This window comes from Peromyscus californicus, unplaced genomic scaffold (genome assembly GCF_007827085.1).
Source record: "Peromyscus californicus insignis strain IS unplaced genomic scaffold, ASM782708v3 Scaffold_11__1_contigs__length_118956290, whole genome shotgun sequence".
Classification (NCBI taxonomy): Eukaryota; Metazoa; Chordata; class Mammalia; order Rodentia; family Cricetidae; genus Peromyscus; species Peromyscus californicus.
The window spans coordinates 42,134,135-42,158,395 of NW_026294402.1; the positions used below are offsets into that span (position 1 = coordinate 42,134,135).

Sequence of the window (24,261 nt, forward strand, 5' to 3'; positions counted from 1 at the left end):
CTGGTCTTGGTGTCAGCGTGTTTGGAATCACCGCACTATGGAAACTGAGACATGCAGATTTCTGGTGCTGTCTGGCTAGGCAGCCTAGCCAGCTTAGTGAACGCCGTCCAGTGAGAGACCCTGCCTCAAATCCCAAGGGTGGCTTCTGAGGAATAGCACCCAAGGTTGACCTCTTGGCTGCGTTTACTCACACACGAACACACCCGCCCACCTGCACAATAACCCCACCCCCACACGAATGAAGAGCTAGTGGTTGCTCTCACTCCTGCAGGATGGGTGGGAATTTCTCCAGGGTCAGCTTTTCTGCTTCTATGTTTAGATTAGTGATAGGGGGTTTGATCCAGTGATAAAGTAAGAAACTACTGTCAATAGCCAACTAGTGTCAGATGCCAATTATGTATTGATTTGCTCCTACATGCAAGGGTGTATTTTTACCTAAGAATATCTATTAGTGTCAGAGTATAATTGTCAAGCTAAATCATATATTATTATTAAATTTTGTCTGTGCTCTTTTCTTTCCTCCAATGTCATATGAAGGGGGGAATTACACCCCCACATGCCACAGGAGAGCAGCACTTAGTGAAGGTTACATTTCTGGAGACCTCAGACATCCTAGACACACCCAGGAACTCATTAGTAAGCAGGAAAGGTCTCAATGCCTGGTAGCTTTCTCCCAGCTCTTGCACTTAGTAAGAAAAGAGGAAATTATGTGTGAGAAGTGACAGCCAACATTGGCCAGAAACAGCAGAGGACATAGACGAGCCTAACAGGCTAAGGTGAGTTAGAGAGGGCTCAGCCATTCCTGCTTATTTCCATATTTCATGGGGTCCTTCCTGTATTAAAGAATAGGACAAAGAAAGTGGCCAGTTTGCCAGTGTGGTGGAGTTCTTGTTTCATTTCATTTAGCTTTCGTTTTGGCATTTAGAAAGAATCAATTATGCACTCTGTAACTTTTCTACATCATACCCCCTTAGTATGCCAGGTATCTGTGATGTTCATTGTGAAGTTTGCCAAGGAAGATGTTGTGTTGTGTTGTATTGCCAACTTAATGTTGTCTACCTGGGAAGATAGAAACTGCTCTCTGGACTTACTATAGGCTTATATAGAAATAAAGAGAGGCTACAGAGTAATTTTTGAATGCTATACATTGAGTCTAGTTCCAATGTCATCTCTCTGCCTACATCTGCTAGTTGCCTCCTGTTTTTCATATATACAGGTTAGTATGTAGTTTAACATAAATGTTTTCCAATGAAAATGTTTAAACTTGCTCTCTGCTTTTCAGATAATTGTGTAGTAGCATGAGGGGGTGGTGAGTGCAAATGGTCAGCTTGACAGAGTCAAGAATCACTTCTGGGTACACATGAGGGGTTTTCTTGATTATATTGATTGATGTGGGATGACCTGTCTTAACTTTGGGCAGGACTGTTTCCTGGGCAGGGGATCCTTAACTGTGTAAAATGAAAAACCGCAAACACTGGCGTGTGTTCATCCCTCTGTTTCCTGACTGTGGTTGCAGTATGCGCAGCGGTGGCAAGTTCCTGTGCCTTGACTTACTTCCTTGTACTTTGGACCATAGGTCACAGTAGGCCCTTTATCCTTTAAGTTGTTTCAGAGTGTTCTATAATGGTAACAGGAAAAGAAATTAAGATGGATGAATAACATCTAAACTTCTGAAGCTTAAAGTAAAAAGTCCAATGGATTTTAAAGATGTTAAAAAATGCCTTAGTAATATAGACAGAGGTCATGGAGCTGATGCTGACCATGAATAGATTTGAAGGATATATAATCCTTTATTTAGCATTTTCAGAGTTGTGTTTTTTATAACACACACACTCACACCCAGCATTTCTTTTCTCAAGTCTCCTTATAACCCTGTTAGAGAGATACCATTTGCCCAATTTAAAAATGTAGGAAAACTCAGAATTACCGATTTCCATCACCAGGAAGCTTCAAACCGTAATACGGATCCCTGTTTTAAAGACTAACACACTTCTCCTTTCTCCTCTGCTGCCCCCTTACTCCTGAAAAACAAGTCATGAGTAATGAATGCCCTTATCACTTATCTCTAATTTCAGTGATGATTAATCAGCAGCCCATACTTGGATGATACTAATCAAGTTATTTGTATAATGGCACCAATTTGGATCGTTACTGTGCATATCTGCCTGACATGGTCTTGGCACTGGGCAATCAGCACGCATGAGAGTGGAATCTGGAAGGAAGCTCCTTGGGCCACTGCCTGTCTCCTTTCACAATCCCATCCTCAAACTCTGACTGAGCAGAGTTTCCTGAGTTCAGTGTTTCCTTCAGACTTAGCTGAGAACAGCAGCTCAAGCACCCAGAAGTTTAAAAAATAAACCACCCACCACTTGCTTTCTGACTGACAGACGATACAGTGAATAAACCACCAATAAGGGCCAATTTTCCAGCTAAGAAACTGTTGTTTCATATAATAGTCCAAAGCTGCTTGGCTTCCTGGTAGGAGATGTAAGTGGAATGTTGCAGCATTATTCAGCATGATGATTATCATGGATTTACAGCTGTTTCTCGAACAAACCACATTACACACACTTGGGACACTCTTTAGAATAAGAATATGAAGCATCTCTCCCCTCCTGTCTCTCCACTTCTGTGTCTGTAGTAATGTCATTTGAAGCTGACATTCACCCAGAGTCCATATCTGTTGTGCTCCAACTGATAGCCCTACGTGCTTGTCCTGTTGGTTCTAAGCTTTAAAATTGGAAGGTTTTCAGTGGCTCTTGTTGGCAGGAAAAATGAATGAAGAGATGTAGGAAGAGACTGCTGTTACAGCCAAATTTTGGTCACATAGACTTTTGATACTAATAAATGCCCTTGAAGCAGGTACTATAAATGCCTGAAGCTGGAGCTGAGCTGCTGAGCCTGGATCAGTCTGCAGAACTGAGCCTGGATCAGTCTGCAGAACAGACATTCCTCCCTAAATACTAAAGACCTTATTTGTGGGCTCTGGTTGGGGAGCTGATTTTATCAGTTTTGCATATTAGAGCATGCCTATTGCTGATCGAAGGGTTGCTTGGCTTCAGATTCCTTTCTATGCTGGGCATGTTGTTCGGTTTTATTCCTGAGTCATAAATGAGATGCTGTAGAGTCTTCCATTAGTTCCTCTGTTCTTTTAGCATCATAAAATGTAATGTCCTTTCAGCTACCTCACTGATACAGTGGGATTGTTAGTAGCAGCAGATCTAGGGCTAAACGTAGAGGATCAGATCCAACCACTTCTTAGTTTTCTTGTGTGCATATGGGGAACAATCAGAAGATAGCAAACAACATGGGAGTAGAGCAAGGTTTAAATGAGATAATATAAAAATGAAACATAATACCTAGCACATTGAAAACACCTTAAAAATAAATTATCTTTGGTTTTCATGCAGATGTCTTGAATAGTGGTTCCTCTAGATAATAGTGTGAGTTTTCTTGATGCTAAAAAATTAATACTAACAAGCACTTTAGAAAAATCATTTGGTTTTCTTGCCTCTAGACATAAAGAATAGCAGCCACTTCCCTTTTCTTCTGTATATATGTAGAATTACAGTTTCTTGCTGTAACCTTGTGATTTTAAATATCTTACACTAATTGTTAATCTTTTAAGCCCCTGGGGCAAACAAAAAGAAAAAAAACTTAGCTTTTAGTGAGTTGAAGCAAAAAGTGACCTAAGTTCAATCATGGTACCTTTTATCAAATGGAAAATGATATTGAGTTGGGTGTTAAAACGTAGGGGGAATGCATGTAACATCTCCATTGAGACTGGAGACAAGTTCTACAGAAATTCAATGTAGAGAATTTTTTTGAGGCATAACTGTTAAGGGCAAGTGCTGAGTAGTATCCATCTCTGCTGTACTTACTGCTTAGCGGGACTGGAAAGGCATGTTTCAGTTCAACTGACCCCAACAGTCAGCCATGTCCACCGTATTTGTGTGCTTTTTATTTCGTTAGGAAAAGTTAACATTGTATTTTTGTTGTACCCAGCCATGGCTACTGTGGTGTGTGTACTAAGTAGTTCTGTTCTGGGTAGGAGGAAAATCCATACAGGAACAGCAAAACATAATGTTTGTGCTTTGGGGTGGTTGTCAAGTGTTTTAACAAGTAATTTGAATCTCAGTCACATAAGCCCTTCATTTCCATTGTGGATAGCTGTGGTTTTAGAAATGGAGTTAGTTCTGTTACCTAAATTAACAACAACCCTTTCCTGTCATCTCAGACTTCAGCTAATCTGGGGTCCAAGGAACCATCCTGGAGAGATGCTTCATCCACTCTCAGCCGCTCGATACACTATACACCCCTGTATTGTATGCAATTTTCTCCCTCGTGGACCCATGCCTGTGGACAGCAGGGGCATGGACAGCCCACTCTCACTCTGCAGAGCCGTCCCTGAACAGTCCCAGGGAATGGAATATATCTTATTATCAGTTCATTAGCAAAGTGGCTGACACAGAAGATCAACAGTTGGCCTTCAGCACAGCTCCATTTTGCCTGGGAGAAGTATAATGCATTTTGAAATGCTGGCGTAGCAGCCAGCCTTGAGTTGGACAGAAGCAGCGCCATCTAACCCTGTCCTTTCTTCTTTCGCCATAAACGCGCATCGCAGAATCAAGCCCATTGAGGAGAAATCACTTGCTCTGCCAACACAATTAGTTTTATAAGAAGCCTCTGTCTTCAGATTGTTCTTTTCCAAAGTCCAAGTTGGATGACTGCGGTTATTTTTTAATTAATATTTTTAAGAGCCACCCTCCTTCTCCCAAGAGCCTCTAAGCAGATTTAACAGGCTTAAAGGACTCTTTCACAAGGTGACTTCAATGCCATCTCCCAAGCAAATAAAACTCCATTTGAGGGCTATGTTTTTCTCCATCTAAAGCCTATCCAGTATGCGTGTGTATGGGGTGGGGGATGGGGGAGGGGGTTCTTCAGGGTTAGGCAGTATTCTTTCCAAATAAACAACAACAACAAAAAAATATTATCTTGTTGCTGAAGGACGAGACCATGCTATCCAGCCAGGAGAGTAAATGAAAGGAGTTAGGGACGTCTGGGTCCCTCCCCTTTCAGCATGAACAGCAGCAGGATTCAGCAATCATTCCTAATCTTTATGGTTTATTTTTATGTTCTTGTTTCTTTTGTTGCTGTTAGTTTCTTTGGTGCATGCATTTTAATTGAAAAGCTAATTCAGACCTTCGGGTTTCATGGCTGGTACTGCTCCGTAGACACATTCAGTGTAGTGACTCACACCTCCTCCTTTTGGGGATCAGACAAGCTTAAACCTTAAGCGTCATAATTGGCTTGGCCTTTTTAGTGGTATAGGCCCTGATTAAAAAGTTATTGAACTTGGAGTCTTTCAAAGGGATGAACACTAATGTGATGGTTGGAATTGAAACAGCACAGACACACATGCTCTGTAACTACTTTCTTTGTCACGATCTTCCTTGAAAAGAGTTTTCCTGTGTCTAATCAATGTTGCCTTTCACAAAAGAGATACTCATTCCATGTAAATGTAAGGTGCACTGTACTTGACCTCAGTTCTTCAGCCTCCATGCTGAAAATCAATAGACGAAATGGTAAAAATAGCTGGGTGCATATTTGTCTTTAAAGTTGAGATTCCGGTCACCTTTAGTTTGGCATGGTATAAGGATCATTCCCCTGGGAGGGAAAAGCAGAAATAACTCTTCTTGCAGCTGAGATTAAAGAGTTTCATGGGGACAAGAAAAACTTTACATAATTCCTTACAGTAACTTTTCTCCTATTTTAAAACCAGACAGACTACTTTGCAGTTTGTAAGGTCAGGGTAGAATTATCAAAAATCTCTTCAGTCTGGAAGATGTGTTGGCCTTAGATCTATGAAAACCCCAGTGCAAGGGCTGTGAAGGAGAGATCTTGCTGTGCTGTTTCATAGCTACCTCCACCCCAAGGAACTTCAAAATACAAGGGAGACGGGGAGAAAGGGGATTCGCAGAAGCCAGCCTTTGTGCCCCTTGGTGTGGCTGATGTTCACGAAGACCCGAGCTGTATGCATTGCAGCGCCACCTCCGTGAGCATCTGTATTCTCTGCCTGCTCCCTGCCCTTGCATTTTGGAGTTAAAGGTGAAATTCCATCTTTAACCCCCTTGTGGTTGTCTGAGCTGTGATTAATGAACTAGATGTGATTCCCCGCAGACCTTTTCAGAGGTGGATGAAGGATGGAATTTTAGCCTTTTAAAAATAAGTAAATAAGCAAACAAACCACGCCTTTTGCTTAATACAGCTTTTAAAATTAATGTCCATTTTTTTTAATGCCAAGAAAACAAAGGGAATTTCTCTCAAGTGTGTGCAGCTTGCCACAATAGGCCTTAATTGGTGTCAAGGAGATGTTAGGATGAATGAGGAAATGCCCATTTAGCTGATAAGACTGAAAAGTGGGACCTTGTTATGAGCTGTCATCTCAGCATGTATTTAAACTATAGCAAAACTGAAACATATTTGCCATATAGATCATAATGACTCCAAAGGAGCCATTATGCTCTATTATGTAATTACATAATCAAAGCATGCATAGTAATCAGCTTTTGGAATTCAATGCTAATCAAACATACCTATACTATGTGTTTAAGCTAAAATAGAGAGCGTTAATTTGCCATTAGTCAACTAAACAAGAATGTGTATACAGAATATTCATGAATAGCTTAATGTTGTGTCAGATATTTTTTGTTTTGTATTCAGGGGAAATCAACAATTTTAATTGAAGAAAAGCCAGCACCGAGGAAGATTCCTCTTTAACTTGCCGTTCAGAAATTTGCTTCACCTTTTACTGATTATAAGGGGAGATTAAGAATAAATTCAGTGTTTTTCCTTATAAGCTCAAGTGACACAGCAGCAATTATAGAACAGTGGATACTTAGGAGTGTCTAGCCACCTCTGTGTATAGGACACAGTCTTAGAAATACCGCCTAAAAACACGGCAACACCTTCAGAACAGCAATCAAAAGTGAGCATATATCAGTTTTACAATTAGAATCAAATCAGTGAATGCTATTTAGAAACAAACAGGCAAGAGGAGGCGTTCATGTCAGGACTTATGTCCTGTCCTGTTGCTTGCCCTGTGTTTTTTGGCGCATCTCTGTCCAGGGCCTAGGTCTCTCAGGAAGAGTTGCTCTTGGAGGTTTCTTTGGCTTCTCTGATAAAGAGGTTGGGACAGTGTTTGGTTCAGTGTCAGAGAGATCTTTGTCCACGTAGTTACTGTTTGTCTGTAGGCTTATGGCCTGTGTGGCTTGGGGTCATAATTGTTTTGACCATTAAGAAGATGGAGCTGGTCCTTGGAGCAGACAGTCAACATTCTGATTTTACTTTTGGGGACAGAAAAACATGGATGAGGATCAAAAAGGTTAACAGAAGCCTTGCGAGCCACAGACAGATTGATTGCTTTTGATTTTAAATAAATATTCAAGTATTCATGAAGGTTGGAATATTGCCTTCCTTAAAAATAAAAAATTGTATTTGTTTTGAAGAGGTCATCCCCTTAACCTTTAACCCTGGTTGATGGAACTCTCTTTTGGGACACGGCTTTCACTGTCTCTCATCAGTATGTGGCTGACTCAAAATGCTACTGTCGTGTTTAAATGGGACTGAATTCTTCCATCAAAAGCTTTCGTGGCTTGAACTTCAAATAATTTATTTTCAAATTACTTTTACTGTAATTCTTATTAATTCAAATAGGTTTCTGATTTGATATAAAACTCTGTAAATGTAGGGAACAGTTTAATGAATTGAAAGATAGGATTGAGTCTTTTAAAGGAAATGTACAAAATATGCTGACAATAATTGCTTAGATAGAAATCAAATCTTAATGGCTTTGTTAATGATTTGTAGCACATACTGTGTTTACATTGACTTGAAGGAACATATGCAGTTAGAAAGATTTCTCCCTCTGGGTTTCAACAGAATCTTAATTCTTTTGTTTCCTTTTCTGAAACATACTCATCTCTGTTCTGGCTCTTGGAAACTTTAGCTGGAACTGCAATGCCTCTGCTTGTAATAATGGTCTTACTCAGTCGAGATGGACTCTCTTCTCCTGAGTTGGGCACATCTTTAACAGGGTAATAAAAATAGGACCCAATAGAAGTGAGCATAGGTAACAAGTTTCAGGTCACACAGGGCTCCCAGAGCAATCGAAAATAAGCTTTCCAAAGACATGCAGGTGTTTTGTTTCTTTGAAAGTTTCAAACTTTGATGCCTCTTGGAGAATAAGAGTGAGTCTTTGATTGCTGTAAAGCTTCCAGAACTGGGCCTGGGGAGATGGTGGGAAAGAGTGCTTGCTGGTCAAGCATGAGGACCTGAGTCTGAATCCTCATAACCCACAAAAGAGCTGGGTGTGGCTACTAGTGCCTATATCGGTGACTAGGGAGAGCCAAGCAGTCCTGGGTGCTCAATGACCACCAGCCTAGCAAAAACATGGCGAGCTCCAGGTTCAGTAGGAACCCCTGCATCCAGGGAGATTGGTGGAGTGATAGGGCAGGGCACCCCATCCTCCTTTGGCCTCCACACCTGCTGCACCGGCTAATGTTCCTGCACACGAGTACATGCAGACATGTACACAGCATTTAAGAAATACACTTTCGGGGACCATAGTAGGGACTTCAAGTCCCTGACTTCATCATCATCAATGTGGGTTTTCTTTTAGCCATCTACATTTGGGGCTTGGGTGCCTCCTGTTTAGACAGTAACCCTGCCAAGTTAATGCTACAGGTTCAGTTTTTCCTAGAGCAGGGATGGGGACAGTTTCTCTAATATGGTTTAGCTGTTGAGGGAGAAGGCCAAGGGCTTTATGTATTGCTTCTTTGTGCAAACCACCCTCCCAATTAAGTGTCATGGTGCCCCTCTGTGTGTGTGGGTAGGTGGGAGTTTCCATAGCTGCCACAGCATTCGCTGAAATCTGTTTTAACGGTGACTTGACCTTTTATTATGGGCCTGACTGGGAAAACTCCCCCAGTTTTATTTGTTTTAAGTGTTTTATTTGTTAGCAGCCAGGCAGCAAGGGCGAGAGCTCTGGGCATTGGCAAATGCCCACCGTGCCCTGGTAATAAAGGCTTTCTCTGGGGGCAGCTTGTGCTGTGTGCTAAAAGGAGGAGGCAGTAGTAAACAGGTATTTTGCATTCAGGATGACCTCTCTCTCATCTTGAAGTGTGTAATTGTGTTCAGGATAAATTATGGAAATAAAAAAAAAATCACAAGTTTCTCATAAGGAAATAACCCTCCTTAAAAACAAGCAATATTTCCAAGGCAGAACCAGAAGGACCTTAGCAACCAGTCCTGAGATGTTGGCTGGTAAGCAGGGCCAGGGGAAGAGAGTTGTCTTCCAGAACAAGGTTCTACCACCCCTTAGCTCAGCCACTTAGCTGAATCATGCCAGGCAACTTCCTCAAATCAGACTCTGGAGTTGAATCTTCACGACAGAAGTACTGAAAACCCCAGAAGACTGGGAAGGGGAATGCAGCCAGTGCCCTGTCCAGCACTGGGGACACCTTAGTTCTTTTCCTGTTTCTCACTTCCACCTCTGGCTTTGAGATCCTGTCACTTGTCACTTCTGTATGGACATACTGCTGATTAAATGGACAGGGATGGAGTCTAGCATTTTATGCAATGCCACCTAAAGGGAGTATTTAACAAAATGATGTTTTAGAAAGAGTCTCTGAGCATTTATATTAGTTAAAAAGTGCTAATAAGGAACTTATGTCCCAACACCAGTCCTATCAAGATGCCGTAAGGGTCACTGGTAGTCATCAAAGGTAGTTTTTTCTTTTGTAGACAATAAGCTTTCTTGTCATTGTAACTGTCCAAGAAGTGTCTGGTTTAATGGAGGATGCTTGCTCCTGAATGAAAGGCTCTCTTTAATTTAGGTCTTTGTTTTTAGGAATTACAGAGCAACTCTGAAAGTTAGCCAGGTGTGGTAGGGCATGTCTGTAATCCCAGCACACTTAAGTATGAAGAAGGAAAATTGCTATAAATGTGTGAGTAGCCTGTGCTACATAGCCAGGAGTAGACCATTCAAGGGGACACAGCAAGACTCTTTCTGGAAGAGTGAACTATAGGGCTATCATGATGAGGCACCTACCACCAAGCCTGAGGACTCTGAGCCCGGGAACTCACTTGATGGAAGGAAATGACTGACTCCAGCAAGTCATCCTCTGACGTCCACATGCACACAGGAAGAATAAATGGACGTGTGTGAAGAAAAATAGACAGCAAAAGAAATCTGAAAGTTATAGGAAGCACCCCTATGATACAACAACTTCTGGTATAAATTAAAATTCAGTTTGATTCTGTCTCCCAAACTTCATCCAAATGCACCAATTAGCAGTTGGAAATGTCTACACATGCCAGCCATTGCTCCACCCTTAAAATAAATTACCTGGCTGTTAACAGCTTCATTTAATGGCTGGATATTGTACCTATTTGATTTCTTTTCCCCTGAACATGTACTGTTCCTGCCTTGACAGTATGTCAGCTAATTGAGTTTTAGAAAACTCTGAAGGGTTTTTAAATGCATTCTTTAAGGAAGATACCAAAGTTTCGTGTTTCGCTCCTGCTACACATGAGATTGCATTTTGTGACAACCTAATTGTCTCAACATTCATTTCAAGGGGGAAATTTATCAAGTCGTAGTGTGTACTCTTCCTTTTGGAAGACATATTTGAGGATGTGAGCAGAAATCATTTTTACATAAAGGCTTCAGGCAGTAAGGTACTGACATACGTACTATATTTTCCTCACTGTCATTCAAGTCCTTTGCCTCAAATAAATAGGCCATTATTATCCCATTGCGGCCATCCATGGTGCCTCAACGTATGGGGCTCTATTTAATATAACTGCCATCCAGCTGACCTGTATAATTTATTGGTGATTTTTTTTTTTTTTTTTAAAGAATGACATCCTTGGGCCACCACCATCAGCCAAAGCACTTTGATGTCTTTCAGCCAAATATTTCATTAGCATATAATTTTCCATATTGATACGACAACCTTATTATAGCATAGCTAGAAGTTGGCATTTTTTCCTGAGGCACTGGATTTTGGTCTTAATAATTAAAAAATAGTAACTCCATGATGTTGACATCACCATGGGTTTGCAGAGCAGCAAGCCAAGGCAAAAAGTTTACCTGAGTGACTTGGTTGGTAAATGGACTGATCGTATAGTACCTCATTTTAAGTAATAATCAGGAACATGTAGATTGTGTTATAAAAAAACAAAACAAAACAAAAACAACAACTTTGACTTGATGTTGTCACTACCTTCGTTCTTAAAAATGCAAAACCATGCTTCACTCCTCTTGGTTCCCAACCCCCTACATAAAGTCTGCTATAAATATAGTAGCCTCCTCTCAGGATATACTGGCCATAGAACTTCCATGAAGAACTAAAATTAAAGCCACTAGTACTTCCACAGAAACTGTCAGGACTGAATTAGCAGTAGCTTTAAGTCTCAGGAGCTGCAGAGTAGTAGTTGGTATCCAAAGGGACTGATGCCTGTCAGCAAGCAGCCTCTGCACATGTACCTTATACCGGTTGAAGACTTGTTTGTGTTACTAATTCATTCCCTACAGATAGAAGCAATCCCTTCCTGCCCCAAGAAGAGCCTGTTTGATATTCTGGTCCCCTCAATGCAAACCCCATGGCTTTAACATGGTTTTACTCTCCCATCACAGTGTAATTTTTCCTTAATTTCCTTACCTGACTAAGTTACCCTGCAAACATACGGTGTCCAGTGTCCTGCTTTCTGTTCACACTTATCCAGGGCCAGCAAGTCCACCTTGAAAAGCTGGCCTGATTGGCAGGAATTCCTGTCACCTTGGTCTTTGCTCATATCTGGAAATAACCCATTCCTTCCTGCTGGGGTCTGACTTCTGTGTTTGTTAAGTAATCCACAGGAGGAAAACAATAGACACCCCCTCAGTTGTTTTTTCTGATCACCCCCACTCCATTGTTACTCTGTAACACTATTCCCCCCCCCCCAGCTTCCCAGTCCTCCACTCCATTGTTACTCTGTAACACTATTCCCCCCCCAGCTTCCCAGTCCTTCTCTCTGCTGTTACTCTGTAACAGTATCCCCCCCCCCCCCCCCAGCTTCCCCAGTCAGGACTCCACTCTGCTGTTACTCTGTAACAGTATTCCCCCCCCTCCAGCTTTCCCAGCCCTCCACTCTGTTGTTACTCTGTGACAATATCCACCCCCCAGCTTTCCCAGGCCTCCACTCCGTTGTTACTCTGTGACAGTATCCCCCCCCCAGCTTTCCCAGGCCTCCACTCCGTTGTTACTCTGTGACAGTATCCCCCCCCCCAGCTTTCCCAGGCCTCCACTCCATTGTTACTCTGTGACAGTATCTCCCCCCCAGCTTTCCCAGGCCTCCACTCTGCTGTTACTCTGTAACAGCATTCACCCCCCCACACCCCTCCCTCCCAGCTTCCCAGGTTCAGTCTCACTCCTTCCAGCCACATAGACCTGTGTCCTCACAGCAGGGCTACTTTCAGGGGTCATGGAGCTCAAGGTCAAGTTTCATTTGGGTTTGCTCTACAAGCACCAGGCATTTTGTTTATCTGCAGCTCTTATGATCCCCACCCCCTTATTCTTCTAGTTTCCCCTCTTCTAATCCTCTGCCAGGGGCTGGTCTATTTCTAGGTGGATTTGGCTTTAAGCCATTTTAGACACCCCATCACACTTACCCACTGTGTCCTGCCAAGAAAGGATCCTTCAGAAGAAATGTGATAGCAGGTGGAAATCCTCCACTTATTCTAATTGTACCTCTGTTTGTGCTGCCTCGATTTTTTTTTATTCTTTAAAGTAGCATTTATCTTTGACCTTTGCTTCTTGATGTGACAACATTTCTTCAAGGAGTGAAGAAGACACCCTAAGCTGATAAAGAGAGCTCCTGCAGAGCAGGGACCCTAAGCCTGCATTCTTGCGTTCTCTACTCCCACATGTGATAATGGCTTCCTAAATGTGGGGATTTCTGGTCTAGAGAAATGACCAGGGTGATGGGGTGGTGGTGATGGGGTGGTGGTGGGATGGTGATGATGATGTGATGGTGATGGTAGTAGTGATGATCATGTAGCAGTTACCATCTGTTTAGTCAGAGAAGCTGGACTTGGTGCGAACTGCTTTGTGTTTATAACAACTCTGTGGGATAGCTTTTAATTACTGCCCCATTTTGTAGATGGGAAACTGATGTAAGAGAGGTCTGTCTTCACCCTTCTGGACTGACTGTCACATCTGCTGCCTGCACACACCCTTTTTGTGGGGGAAGTAGACATTAGATGCCTGTTTTATGTACATCTCAGCTCCTTAAAGGCTAAGGCAGTGTCCGGGACTTCTCTGTCTCCTGTTAGGCCAACCACAGAATCGAACACTTCACAATTCCTTATCTTCTGCGTCTAAATTGAACTTCCGCCTTGTGCTGTGGATCTTTTCACACATTTAGGAGATGCTCTGCTCCTGGAACAAATCTTGATGCTGCAAACTAGCACAGATCTGGAGATAAGCTTTGTATCAGTGGATCTGAGAGCGCTCACATTTTGACATGTTCTGAAAATCTTTTAGTGGCTGAAGGGGTTATCTGCAGGGAGGGTGGTGAGCTCAGAGCTGCCTAAGGCTTTGGGTGAGTTATCAAGGTATGTTTTTGAGAGCTGAGTCAGACTCTCAACTGTAGGCCTTCTGGGTTGTATTAAGGTCCCAAAGAGCCAGTTTGGTCCTCCCTCCCACACATGACAAAATGACCTGCCTGTACATTGGGAATGTCAGCATCTGCTAACTAGGCAGGGTCATGTATTGAGCCTTCCTCCCTCAGTTAAGTGACCATTGAATTTAGCTTGGCTCAAGGGCATGTGGTCTAGGCTTGGCCATATCTCCCCTCTTCTAGGTGGGTGGTCTTCAATGTCCACAGCAATCAGTACCCTGGTCTTTCTGGTTCCACCTCAGCACACTGGTTGACAGTTCAAAGTACTGGAAGTTGGGACCTCAGTACCCCTTACTTTGAGCCATGTCAATTCCAAGCTTACTTGTATTTTAACCCAGATCCACCTTAGCTTGATGACTCCTTTTGTGAGCCAGGAAGAAAAGTATTTAGGATCGTATCAGACATTACTTTTGTGGTGCGTTTCTCACTTCTTGCTTTAATGGGTCTCACTGACTAAATTTTGAATGATGAGAGTTCCAGCTGACCTTTTTCTCCCTTTTTTTAAAGGTGATGGACAGAATCTGTTTACTAAAGACGTGACAGTGATCGAGGGAGAAGTTGCAACCATCAGCTGCCAAGTCAATAAGAGTGACGACTCCGTGATTCAACTGCTGAACCCCAACAGGCAGACCATTTACTTCAAGGACTTTAGGCGTAAGTTTCCACCCCACAGGAGTAGATGGCAACTTTTTTTACGTATGTGTTGTCTTGATAAAGAGATTGCCAAGGCCACCTTTTTCTAATTTAATGTTAGATGCTTAAAGTTTAGTCAATTCTTTAGAGAGAAGAAGAGACAGGCAATCATAATCTTTCTACTTAATAGAAACCTTGAATGGTCCCCTTTAAAAGTCTTACTTTGCAATAGGAATTGATTGTAGTAATTCAAGGTGAATTGCAATCGAGTCCCAAATACTTAGCTGACACAAACAACTCAAATAGGGTAAGGCAAGGAAAATATAGCATTCTGATAGGGAATCTGTTTGGTTTAAAGATTAGCATTTCCAAGGCAATCTATATCTGTAATGACAGACCAGATCTTTCACCATAGCCTCTGCTGTACAGAGATAGCCAGATGCTGAGATCCATTCAAATGCGATTTAACAAAAGCCAGCATTTGAAACCGAATTGTATATGACACCAATGGCTCATATAGTTGCTGTAGCTTGGCAAGACACCTAAGTGTGAAGCAAGTATCTGTCACGCCTGTTTTCACTGGCTTGCCTCCTGCTCACTCCCAGTATTTTGGGCCATTCTGTGGACAGAGCTGATAAACAAGGAACTTTGAAGGGACTAAAGAAAGGCCAGTGACATGGCTCAGAGGCTAAAGGTACTTGTACCAAGCCTGACCACCTTAGTTCCTTTCCCCAAACCCACATGGTGGAAGGAGAAACCAGCTCTACAAAGTGGTCCTCTGAGTTTCACATGCATATGGCACTGATAGCCTTTGCTAAAATTAATAAGACATTGAAAAAGACTTTTTGCATTAAATAATAATCCCACATATGGTGCATTTTGGTAATTCCAAATTCCTGTTTGGTGTCTGATCAATTTCCTACCATAAGGTGGACTTACCTAGAAAACTATGTAACCAGCTAAGGCCTCAAAAAGCCTTGAATCAGGCTACCCCACCCCGATTCATATCCAAGTAAAGAGTCTGCTATAACATGTTAAAATCAGTATTTTACTTTGAAATTACCTTTTTTGTTTTGTTTTATCTCATAATTTGGTTTGTTTGTTTACTTTGTGTTTTCTTTCTAAAAGTACTTTTGTTTCTGAACCTTGCTGCCCACCTCAGAGAGTCTGGCATGTTGTACAGTGCACTCACAGCCTGCCCCTGCCTGAGTTTCTTTAGGATAGGTCACTGGGGTTATTTGTCTGCATGTAACTACTGCAGAAACGTAACATAGTACCATACACATACAGAAAGACTTACATTATTTCCACTCTGCTGCTGTTTTTCTAGCATCTGACTTTTTCTCTTGCCTAGCTAAAGAAAATAGATTGTTTGTCATCTTTTGCACAATCACTGACTGTGTTTTGTTTCACAGCTTTGAAGGACAGCAGGTTTCAGCTGCTCAATTTTTCTAGCAGTGAACTCAAAGTGTCACTGACAAACGTCTCAATTTCGGATGAAGGGAGATACTTCTGCCAACTCTACACTGACCCCCCACAGGAGAGTTACACCACCATCACAGTCCTGGGTAAGAAGTGCTTGTTAGTCATGGGAAGCCAGTGGGATGGCTCAGGCTACCAAGTGGCTTCCAGTAACAAGGAAGGGGTTAAGAGTGGGTCTCACTGTTCCAGGTTGTTTTAGGGAGAATCACCACCCATCTTGCTGAATTTTAAAAATAGCCTGTTTTACCAAACACTCTAAGAAATAGCAGTCGGCCTTCTTTATAGATTCCACCTGTTCTTGGGTTTCAGACCTCAGACTTCGAATCGAAGATGAAGAGAAGTTAGAGCCCTTAAATGAGTCACTCACCACATGAAATGACCTTGCTTCTAACTGCCCCAAGTTTTTTGCCTCTGTGCAAGAGAGGGGAAGATGGGCTCCCATATCTACACCCATGGCAAGGCTCAGATACCTTGTGATAATTTTTCCTTCTGACTGACATCCCCATTTGAATGTGGTTGGTCCCTTTTTCTTTGGCTTTGTTTATATATTGCCCTCTTTATTACTGATAGCCCAGCTCATGCTACGGAACAGAAAACCATACCCATGAACACATTCCTTGCTACCAGGTGCAGCCATCAAACATAGGCAGTTGAGATTGGCTTACCTAGAAACAGCAGAGAACTGTTGGCAGGCTGTGAGGTCACCTCCAGTGACTTGAGCATCGTCATTTGTGGTCACCACGTTGTGATTTTCAGAGATCCCAGTGGTCAGGGTGACGGTTTTGTTTTGATGCAGTCAGCAGGTATTTCTCTACTGAAGGGTCTGAATTTGTTGCAGTTTACACAGACATACACTCTGGTACATGACAGGAGCTGATACAAGGTTTGGGAGCTGAATTCTCAAGGACATAATCCCATAGAGTGAGGCAGGATCTCTGATTTACACCTTCAGGAAGATGATGAATCAAAATCTATTGGAGCCAGCAGGCTGCAGTTTTTTGGTGTAATGATATGAAGATTAAAGAGGAAAGATAAATATGAAGGACATTTTGGCTGGGTGTGTGCACATGTATGTATTTATGAATGTACATATTGAGCTGCTTCCTCATTGCTTTATTTAAACACAGCTATAAAAGGGGAAATATTTTTAATTCATTAAGCCAAACCATGTGCCCAAAGCCTGTGTATATTCTTGATATGACTGTGCTTTTAGAAAGTCAGACTCAACGTCTGGCCACACAGTTTCTAGTGTGGACTGTGTGCAAGGGTCCATAGCTTGCACGCGTATGCCTGTCACTTCCTAATTTAATCTATACAAGATCTGCCTGGAAAATTCTGCTGGAGTGAGTGTTTTGGTATTGTGCAGGTGAACTAGATTCACCAGGAAGCATTTGAAGTTTCCCATTTCTGCTTGTCTACACATGTGTGAATCACATGTGGGAAGTGACCGTCTACGTTTGAGCTGGCCATCACTTGCGGCACCTCCACAGGAGTGATGGCAAAGAGACAGAATGTACCCGGGACATTTTGAATTTTCAGGATGCTTTTTTACTACATGGACCTTTAGGGTTTTGATATTTTAATTTCATAGAAAAAAATATTAACAGAGATAAGCCATTCTGCCAAGGTTACAAAGCATACAATAAAAATTAATAATCTGAGGACCTGGCGAGATAGCTTAGCTGGTGAAAGGACTTGAGTTCACTCCCCACAATATAGACATGATAGCATGCACTTATAATTCACACATTAGAGAGGCGGGCGGATGGATCCCTGGGGCTGGCCAGCCAGAGAATCCCACGCCAGTGAGAGACTTGTTTGAACAACAAGGTAGATTGTGCCTGAGGAACAGTGTCTGAGGTCTAGTCTATACATGTATGTGTTGTACATAAAGACAGGAACAAGCACACACACACACACACACACACACACACACACACACACACACACACACACAGCATTTAAACTCTAGGGACTCCAAACAGACATTACTAATCTGCCTGACAAGTGCTGTGTCTGGTAGTGCAGATCATTTTCAGTTAAAGCCCAAGTGCTGTTTCAGGGCTTTTCTGGAACTTCACAATTTTTCAAAAGCACGTCTTTTGGACCATTGGCAAGACACTGCTTCCTGTCAGTTATACGTGTCTGGCGTATTTATTCTAAGTCACTGTGCTGGGCCAGTTCAACTGTGTACTGGAGTCAACTACCAACATGTAGACTTGGGAGAGGCATCCTGCCTGCAATCCATTTGGAGGTCTCATTATTGTAGAAGTAATAGGTTCCTGCTTGTATTTTATAGAGGCATTAACTTAAGTGTACTTGAAAGTAATACTAGTCAGTGTTCTCTTTGCAGATATTATGCATTCATTTCATCTTCTTTCCATTGAAGTTATCTAGGATTCCTTGACAGAGTAAAATTGTTGTCATCAGTGTGAGAGTCTTTCATATTCCAAAATCTGACAATTTCCACTGGTACACATTCAAGCCTTCCTCCTAAGGTTTAGAGTTTTAGATATTATAATGAATGGAGAATGATGTCTTAGCATCTCCGTTGCTATCCATGGCTCTCTGAAAAGGATTCCATATGTACTTACACAGCTGTCAGTCTCCTCGATAGGTTGAAGATGCTCACTTTAGTGATATGACTATTAGTTATTTAATGCATTCAGCAAAAACTTTAGCGTAGTTATAAGATACAGAGATGAGTGTTTGTTAATGGTTTCTATGCTGTTCTGTAGTTACATTATGTGTAGATCTCATCTATGTAAAAACCCGAAAACTCTCCTGTGATAGTTTCTGTGTATTCAGGTGCCTTGTGGGCCATTCAGTCTTCCACTTGTGACGAGTTCATGGCCTTATCCCAGCACACAATGTAGGACTCTTTCTATTCTGTTCATAAGAGGAGATGAACAAGAGACACAAAACTGCTGAGATGAATGCAGTTACTGATAATAGAGCTAATATTATTACAGTCCTGTCCGCCTAAGATTAGTGCTCACTCTTCAGACTCCAGGAACGCGAGACCTAATTATTTTAGAGGGTCTTAGAGTGAGATTTCACATACTGATCAGGTTTAAGACTCCTCTTTTGTGGTAATTAATGTGACTCATCTTGATATTGCTGATTTTTTTTAATGTTGTAGGCGTAATGTTTATAATTAGCACTCTTATAAGTTTGAGGTTAGCTAAGAGGAACCTTGACATTCCAGGCTGTTTTCTAGTGCTTCTCTCTGTGTGATTTTTTTTTTTCATTCAGGTTTTCCTCTGCATGCTCCTTCCCAGAAAGGTCTGTGGTTGTTTTTATTAATGGCTGCAGGCAGTTCTTACTAGCTGTGTCTGTTTAGTGGATCGTGTACACACGTGTGTTCTCTGGCTAGCACCAGTTTTCATTCACTTTTCTAGAAATGGATTAAAGACTTTGCTCACTCCTTTGTATTACAGTAGACATTATGAAATCAGGATGAAGTGAAAGGAAAAAAATAATGGGATAGGATTAATAGGCCAAAAGAAATTTTTCTTCTCCAACCTTCTATTCTCAGAAAGGCAAATTTAAATCACCTCACTTGTATTATCCAATTCTTCATTGCTTTTTAAAAGTCCCAAGAAATGTAGACCCCTGTGAGTGTTTCTGATTCAGACCAAATAAGGGTTTCTACATAGGGGAAAGAGTCTGGGAGAAGTGTCTTTATAGCATCCAAAATGTAACTCATCCTCAAACCTTATACTTGTAACCCGACGACTCCCACCCCACTTGCCTCTTTCTTCTGATCTCAGCAAAGGAGGAGCAATACTGATCTCAACCTTGAGAAAACTGTTTATGGGCTTGAGGACAATCATTGAGCTATTTCTCAAAATGACAGCCTCAGCAATATGTAAGTCCATTGTTTTTTACACGGGGTGTATTTTCCAGCTTGTGGAGTTTCTACACTTTGCCTTTGGCTTAAGGTAAAGAAGATGCCGGCAGTGCAGGAAGGTAGTCGTGGATTACTGAGATTACTCTGCATGTAATAGGGACATAGAGTGTGTCTGTGACAACAGAGGGAGATGGAAAAAAGCTAAGACCCAAAGGGAAACGTCAGATGCAAACCTTAATGCCTGTCAAGCTGTCAGACCCCAAAGCCTAAAGGTGCTATTTGTGGGTTTTCCTGTCCTATGTACACCCGTCTTTCTGGATATCCCTGCTTTGATTTAGCAGACACTGTTGTTGATGTGGGAGGATCAGATGCCATCTTTAGGACCAAGTGAAGGCAGTAAAGGCTCTCCACCAGGAGATACCACTGGAGATTGTTACAATTTGAATGTGACTCGTCTCTTATGGCTTCATGTATCCTGGGCTTTTTCACCAGCTGGCATGCTTTGGGGAAGTGATTACATCTTGAGGTCTCTGACCTAATCAATGAATTCATCCTTGGATTTGATTTATAACATGATAGCACTTGTGAGAGAGGTAAAAAGTGGAAGATAGTGCCTCGTTGAAAGAAACATGTCATGGGAAGCATGTCCTTGGGGCTACAACTTCTTGCCCTGGCCCCCTCTAGGTCCGTTCTACTTGCTTCCTATTTGCCATGACATCCTCCACAAGCTCCATCCCTTATTGTTCTGTCCAGCTAGGGGCCCAGAAACACAGAGCCCTGTGACCAGGGACTGAAGGTTTTGAAACTCTGCTCTGAAAGAAATAGTCCTGCCATAGTTTGTGGGTGATAAGAAATGAGCAGGTGATGGAGGCTATGAGAGGACTGGGCTGAGGAGTCTCGGTGTGCCTTCAGACACACCATAAAAAAGGAGAGAGCGGGAGCAGGATGCCCAGAACACAAGCATGACTAACAGACGGCATGGATACCGGGTTCCACTGCGACTTAGTCATCCGTGTGGAGTCCCAGCAACGCCTGTATCTATTCCCATTAAGAAAGATCCTAGATTCTGAATGCCCATCAAGGTGTTTCTCCCAGAGGCATGAGGTGGGAGAAACACTCCATTTCAGAGGGAATCCCATCACTGTCAGTAGTTTTAGCCGATTGCTCTCTCTTGACAATGATATTAGTAATTACAGTTCTTATCAGGAAATATCGAGCATATCAATTTCAAGAACTATTTTTTTTCACTGTTTTCATTTCCATCCAGACCCCAAGAGACTGTCTTTTCTGTGCCTCGGTTTGTTTGTGAGGACCCGCTGTGGCCTTATACTCCTTCATCATTATCTTTTTTATTTCTCTTGTGCTGTCACTTACCAAGATCTTAGTTTCTTTAGGCTTAGACAGTTGTTTCCACTGACATTTGATCCAACAGTGGCATTTCCCCTTCGCTATTCCTATCATCCAGTAGTATTTGCTTATTCTGAGTATGTACTGTCTGTGTATTCCCTGTATGCTATCTAGATGTCCAGAATGGCAATCTGCAACCCATCTGAGTATCATTCGCACAAACTATGAAAAGGACACGGCCAGCCAAAGCACCCTGTTTTTTGTTTGTTTGTTTGTTTGTTTTGTTTTGTTTTTGTCACTGCCTTTCTGTGTCTCTAAAAATTCCATCAGGTGCACACCCTTAAACTGGATGCTATACTGTCTTCTTCTGCTAAGTTTTTAAAATGTTCTTTGCCATGAGTAAGTACTCCTTTGGGCCATACCACATTAGCAACCCACCCAATTGAACAACCGTGATGTTTTCCTCGCACATGGGGAACAGAGAACAGCGCCTCTGCTCCAGCGGTTACCCCCTCCCTGCCTCCACAGTGCACCATCTTGCTGAGAAACATATGCAACAAATCATTTTGTTTTTCCTCTTTCATCATTCTCTATAAGAATTTTCAATCGCTCTAATTCAGTATGAAAGTCTTCCTGTGGACAGAATTTTCACATTGGACTGGAACAGTTGGAAATCCCAAATAACATGGTTTAATCCCATAATTTATTGAAGCGGTATCAGAGATGTATTATTCAACTTGATGGTCAGGATGGCATGTTTATACATATTTAATTTCTTGTTTCTCTTCTGAGTTGAGAAACTTATTAATCATAAGTCTCAGCCCTGTCTTGGCTTATTCATGGTGGTCAGGGCTCATAGTCTTAGTTTCACGCCACTGAATTCTGTATTCTTACTGATTTTTATTTCAGGAGGCTCAGTCTTGAGGTAGGACTGCACATGACAGGGAGTTTCGCTGTCAACTCAGTTTCATTAAAAGACAGAAATTTAACGCCCGTCATCATCATCACTGCTGTCATGCACACACTGTTCGGGATGTCAGCCCTCAAGTCTTCTGTTTTGACTATTTCATTACAGGGATATTTAGTATGCTTATAGAAAAGTGGTTTTAATTCTGATATCTGAGTGTCTTTCAAGCACTTAGGAATCTCGTTTACCTTTGGTTTCTAAAGTCTGAGTGTTGGAATTCGGGGTATGGTAAATGCCTGCACATACCTGGCATCTCCTATATTGCCAAACCTCTCTTTTAATGACACTCCACCCACTGGAGGACAGTGTCCTCACTCATATAAATCGCTGTAGTTCAAGTTCACTGTAACTGGTTCTGAGGCATACTTTTTCTGTGCATGTTTGTGGTGAGTGATTCTTCTAAGGGGCCCCAAGCTTTTAATCTTTGTTAGTAGACTTTGAAGTCTTTCCTATGAAGATTGAAATCCAAGGGTTGAGTTCAAGGAAAATTATTGCTTTCAGGGGCTTCCAGGTAAAGACATTAATTTCAATAGTGTGTACTCCTCTTGATTTTATACCTATTTCCTTATCCATTTTCTAATGACTAATACCTGGATTGTTAATCTTAGGTCGGTGAGAATTCAGGAATTGGAGACCGGTCACTAAATAGGATACATTTAGACAAGACATTCTGAATCATCTGATTATGTACGATCCACTTTACATGACATCGTCTATTTAGTTCTTCCCCTCCTCTGGCAGTTTATTTTGCCATCAGGATGTGATCCCACCAGCAGCGTCCCTTGTCTGCCTCTTTGTTGGTAGTAGCCACGCTGGTTCCCAGTGAGGAGGAGAATCTGTCCAGAAACGGGTCCTGTGTTTATAAAATACGTGTGTTTGATTTGTAGTCCCGCCACGTAACTTGATGATCGACATCCAGAAAGACACGGCCGTTGAAGGGGAGGAGATTGAAGTCAACTGCACTGCCATGGCCAGCAAGCCAGCCACCACCATCAGATGGTTCAAAGGGAACAAGGAACTGAAAGGTAGGGTGCAGACTGCCCAGACAGGAAGCAGTTAGCTGACACTCGGCTCTAGCAAGTAGGCCTTTGTGAAAATTATCAACAGATGCCCCTCAAACAAAAGTCTTTATCCAGGTACGGTTTCTAATCAATTAGCAAAAGCATCTGAGGCCAGAAGAGAACAGCTTTCATTGTTTTCGTTCATAGCCTCCCTCTGTGGTTTGAGAGTTGGTGAGGAACCAAACCTGTAAACTCAAACTCTTCATACCAGGAGGAGCTTGTGCTAGGGATATCCCGCAGTCCGAGGCTGTCTCTGTCTGTACCTCAAGTGTCATTGCTTTTATCCTCTGCTCTGTCGTGACTTAATGGTTCAGAAGCCCACATTTTCACGGTACGCGTTTTTTTAAATCCCAAGTCATTCTGCCATACACCACAGCCTCAGCTGTTGGTTGGTATGTGCTTTCCTGCTAGAGCGGTGACATTGCGGGCTGAGAGCTTAAGTAATTATGAGTTCACAGGGACTACCTTGCTGGTGAACCTGTAATTCTGTTGCCTGGTTTGCCAGCCCATTCTTTTGCAAAGTCTCTGATTTTGGGGTGACACTACAGGCAGTTTCTATAGCCCTGCTCCTATTTGACCAATTTCTATTGCTTCTCCTGTCTCTCATGCCTGTCAGCATTTGTCTCTCTCTTTTTTAGCTTGCCCTGAAAGTAGTACCTGAACAAAAGACCCTGGAGCTCACCTCTGTATAACAGAAATACTAGCTCTGTGCCTCAGTTTCCTGTGAAATAGGAACAATAATTATAGGGTATTATTATGAAGATGAAATGAGTGAATATTTACAAAGCATTAGGGAAGCGCCTGAGACAGAGTAAGTGCACTCATTAAATAAAGAAAGAGTGCAAGGAAGAATATAGCCCTTTTAGAAAGGTGATATGGAAATCTATATCCAGAAACAGAGAATTCTGTAGAGAGCAGCAAGTTTCCAAAAGCTTGTTCTGTTTAAATCTCCTATTTCCTAAGTATGGTTTTAGAAGGAAGGAGTTTCTCATTTCCCCTCTGTCTAAGTGAATTGAGCCATTAAATGTGGACCGATAAGTACAAAACATTCAAAGAAAGTTAATGGTGTGCTGTGCTCCTGGGAGTGCTGGGTTCAGGAAGGGACTGCCTAGGCCTATTCATTCCCTCCGGAAACCTCCTCCCTCCTTCTCTGGGTGTTCTTGGACGTGTCTCCCATCTGGCCCAAAGCCCTA

At 42.2% G+C, this 24,261-nt stretch overlaps 1 protein-coding gene across 10 annotated transcripts in view; it reads left to right on the forward strand.

Moving 5' to 3' along the window:
• Cadm1 (cell adhesion molecule 1) overlaps positions 1-24,261 on the forward strand; it is a 337,201-nt gene that overhangs the window by 248,225 nt on the left and 64,715 nt on the right. For all 10 annotated transcript variants that reach the window (XM_052759320.1, XM_052759277.1, XM_052759291.1 and 7 more), the window contains 3 exons: positions 14,233-14,379; positions 15,774-15,926; positions 22,895-23,032. In XM_052759320.1, coding sequence (XP_052615280.1) covers positions 14,233-14,379; positions 15,774-15,926; positions 22,895-23,032 — 438 coding nt within the window. The remainder of the gene's footprint in view (positions 1-14,232; positions 14,380-15,773; positions 15,927-22,894; positions 23,033-24,261) is intronic.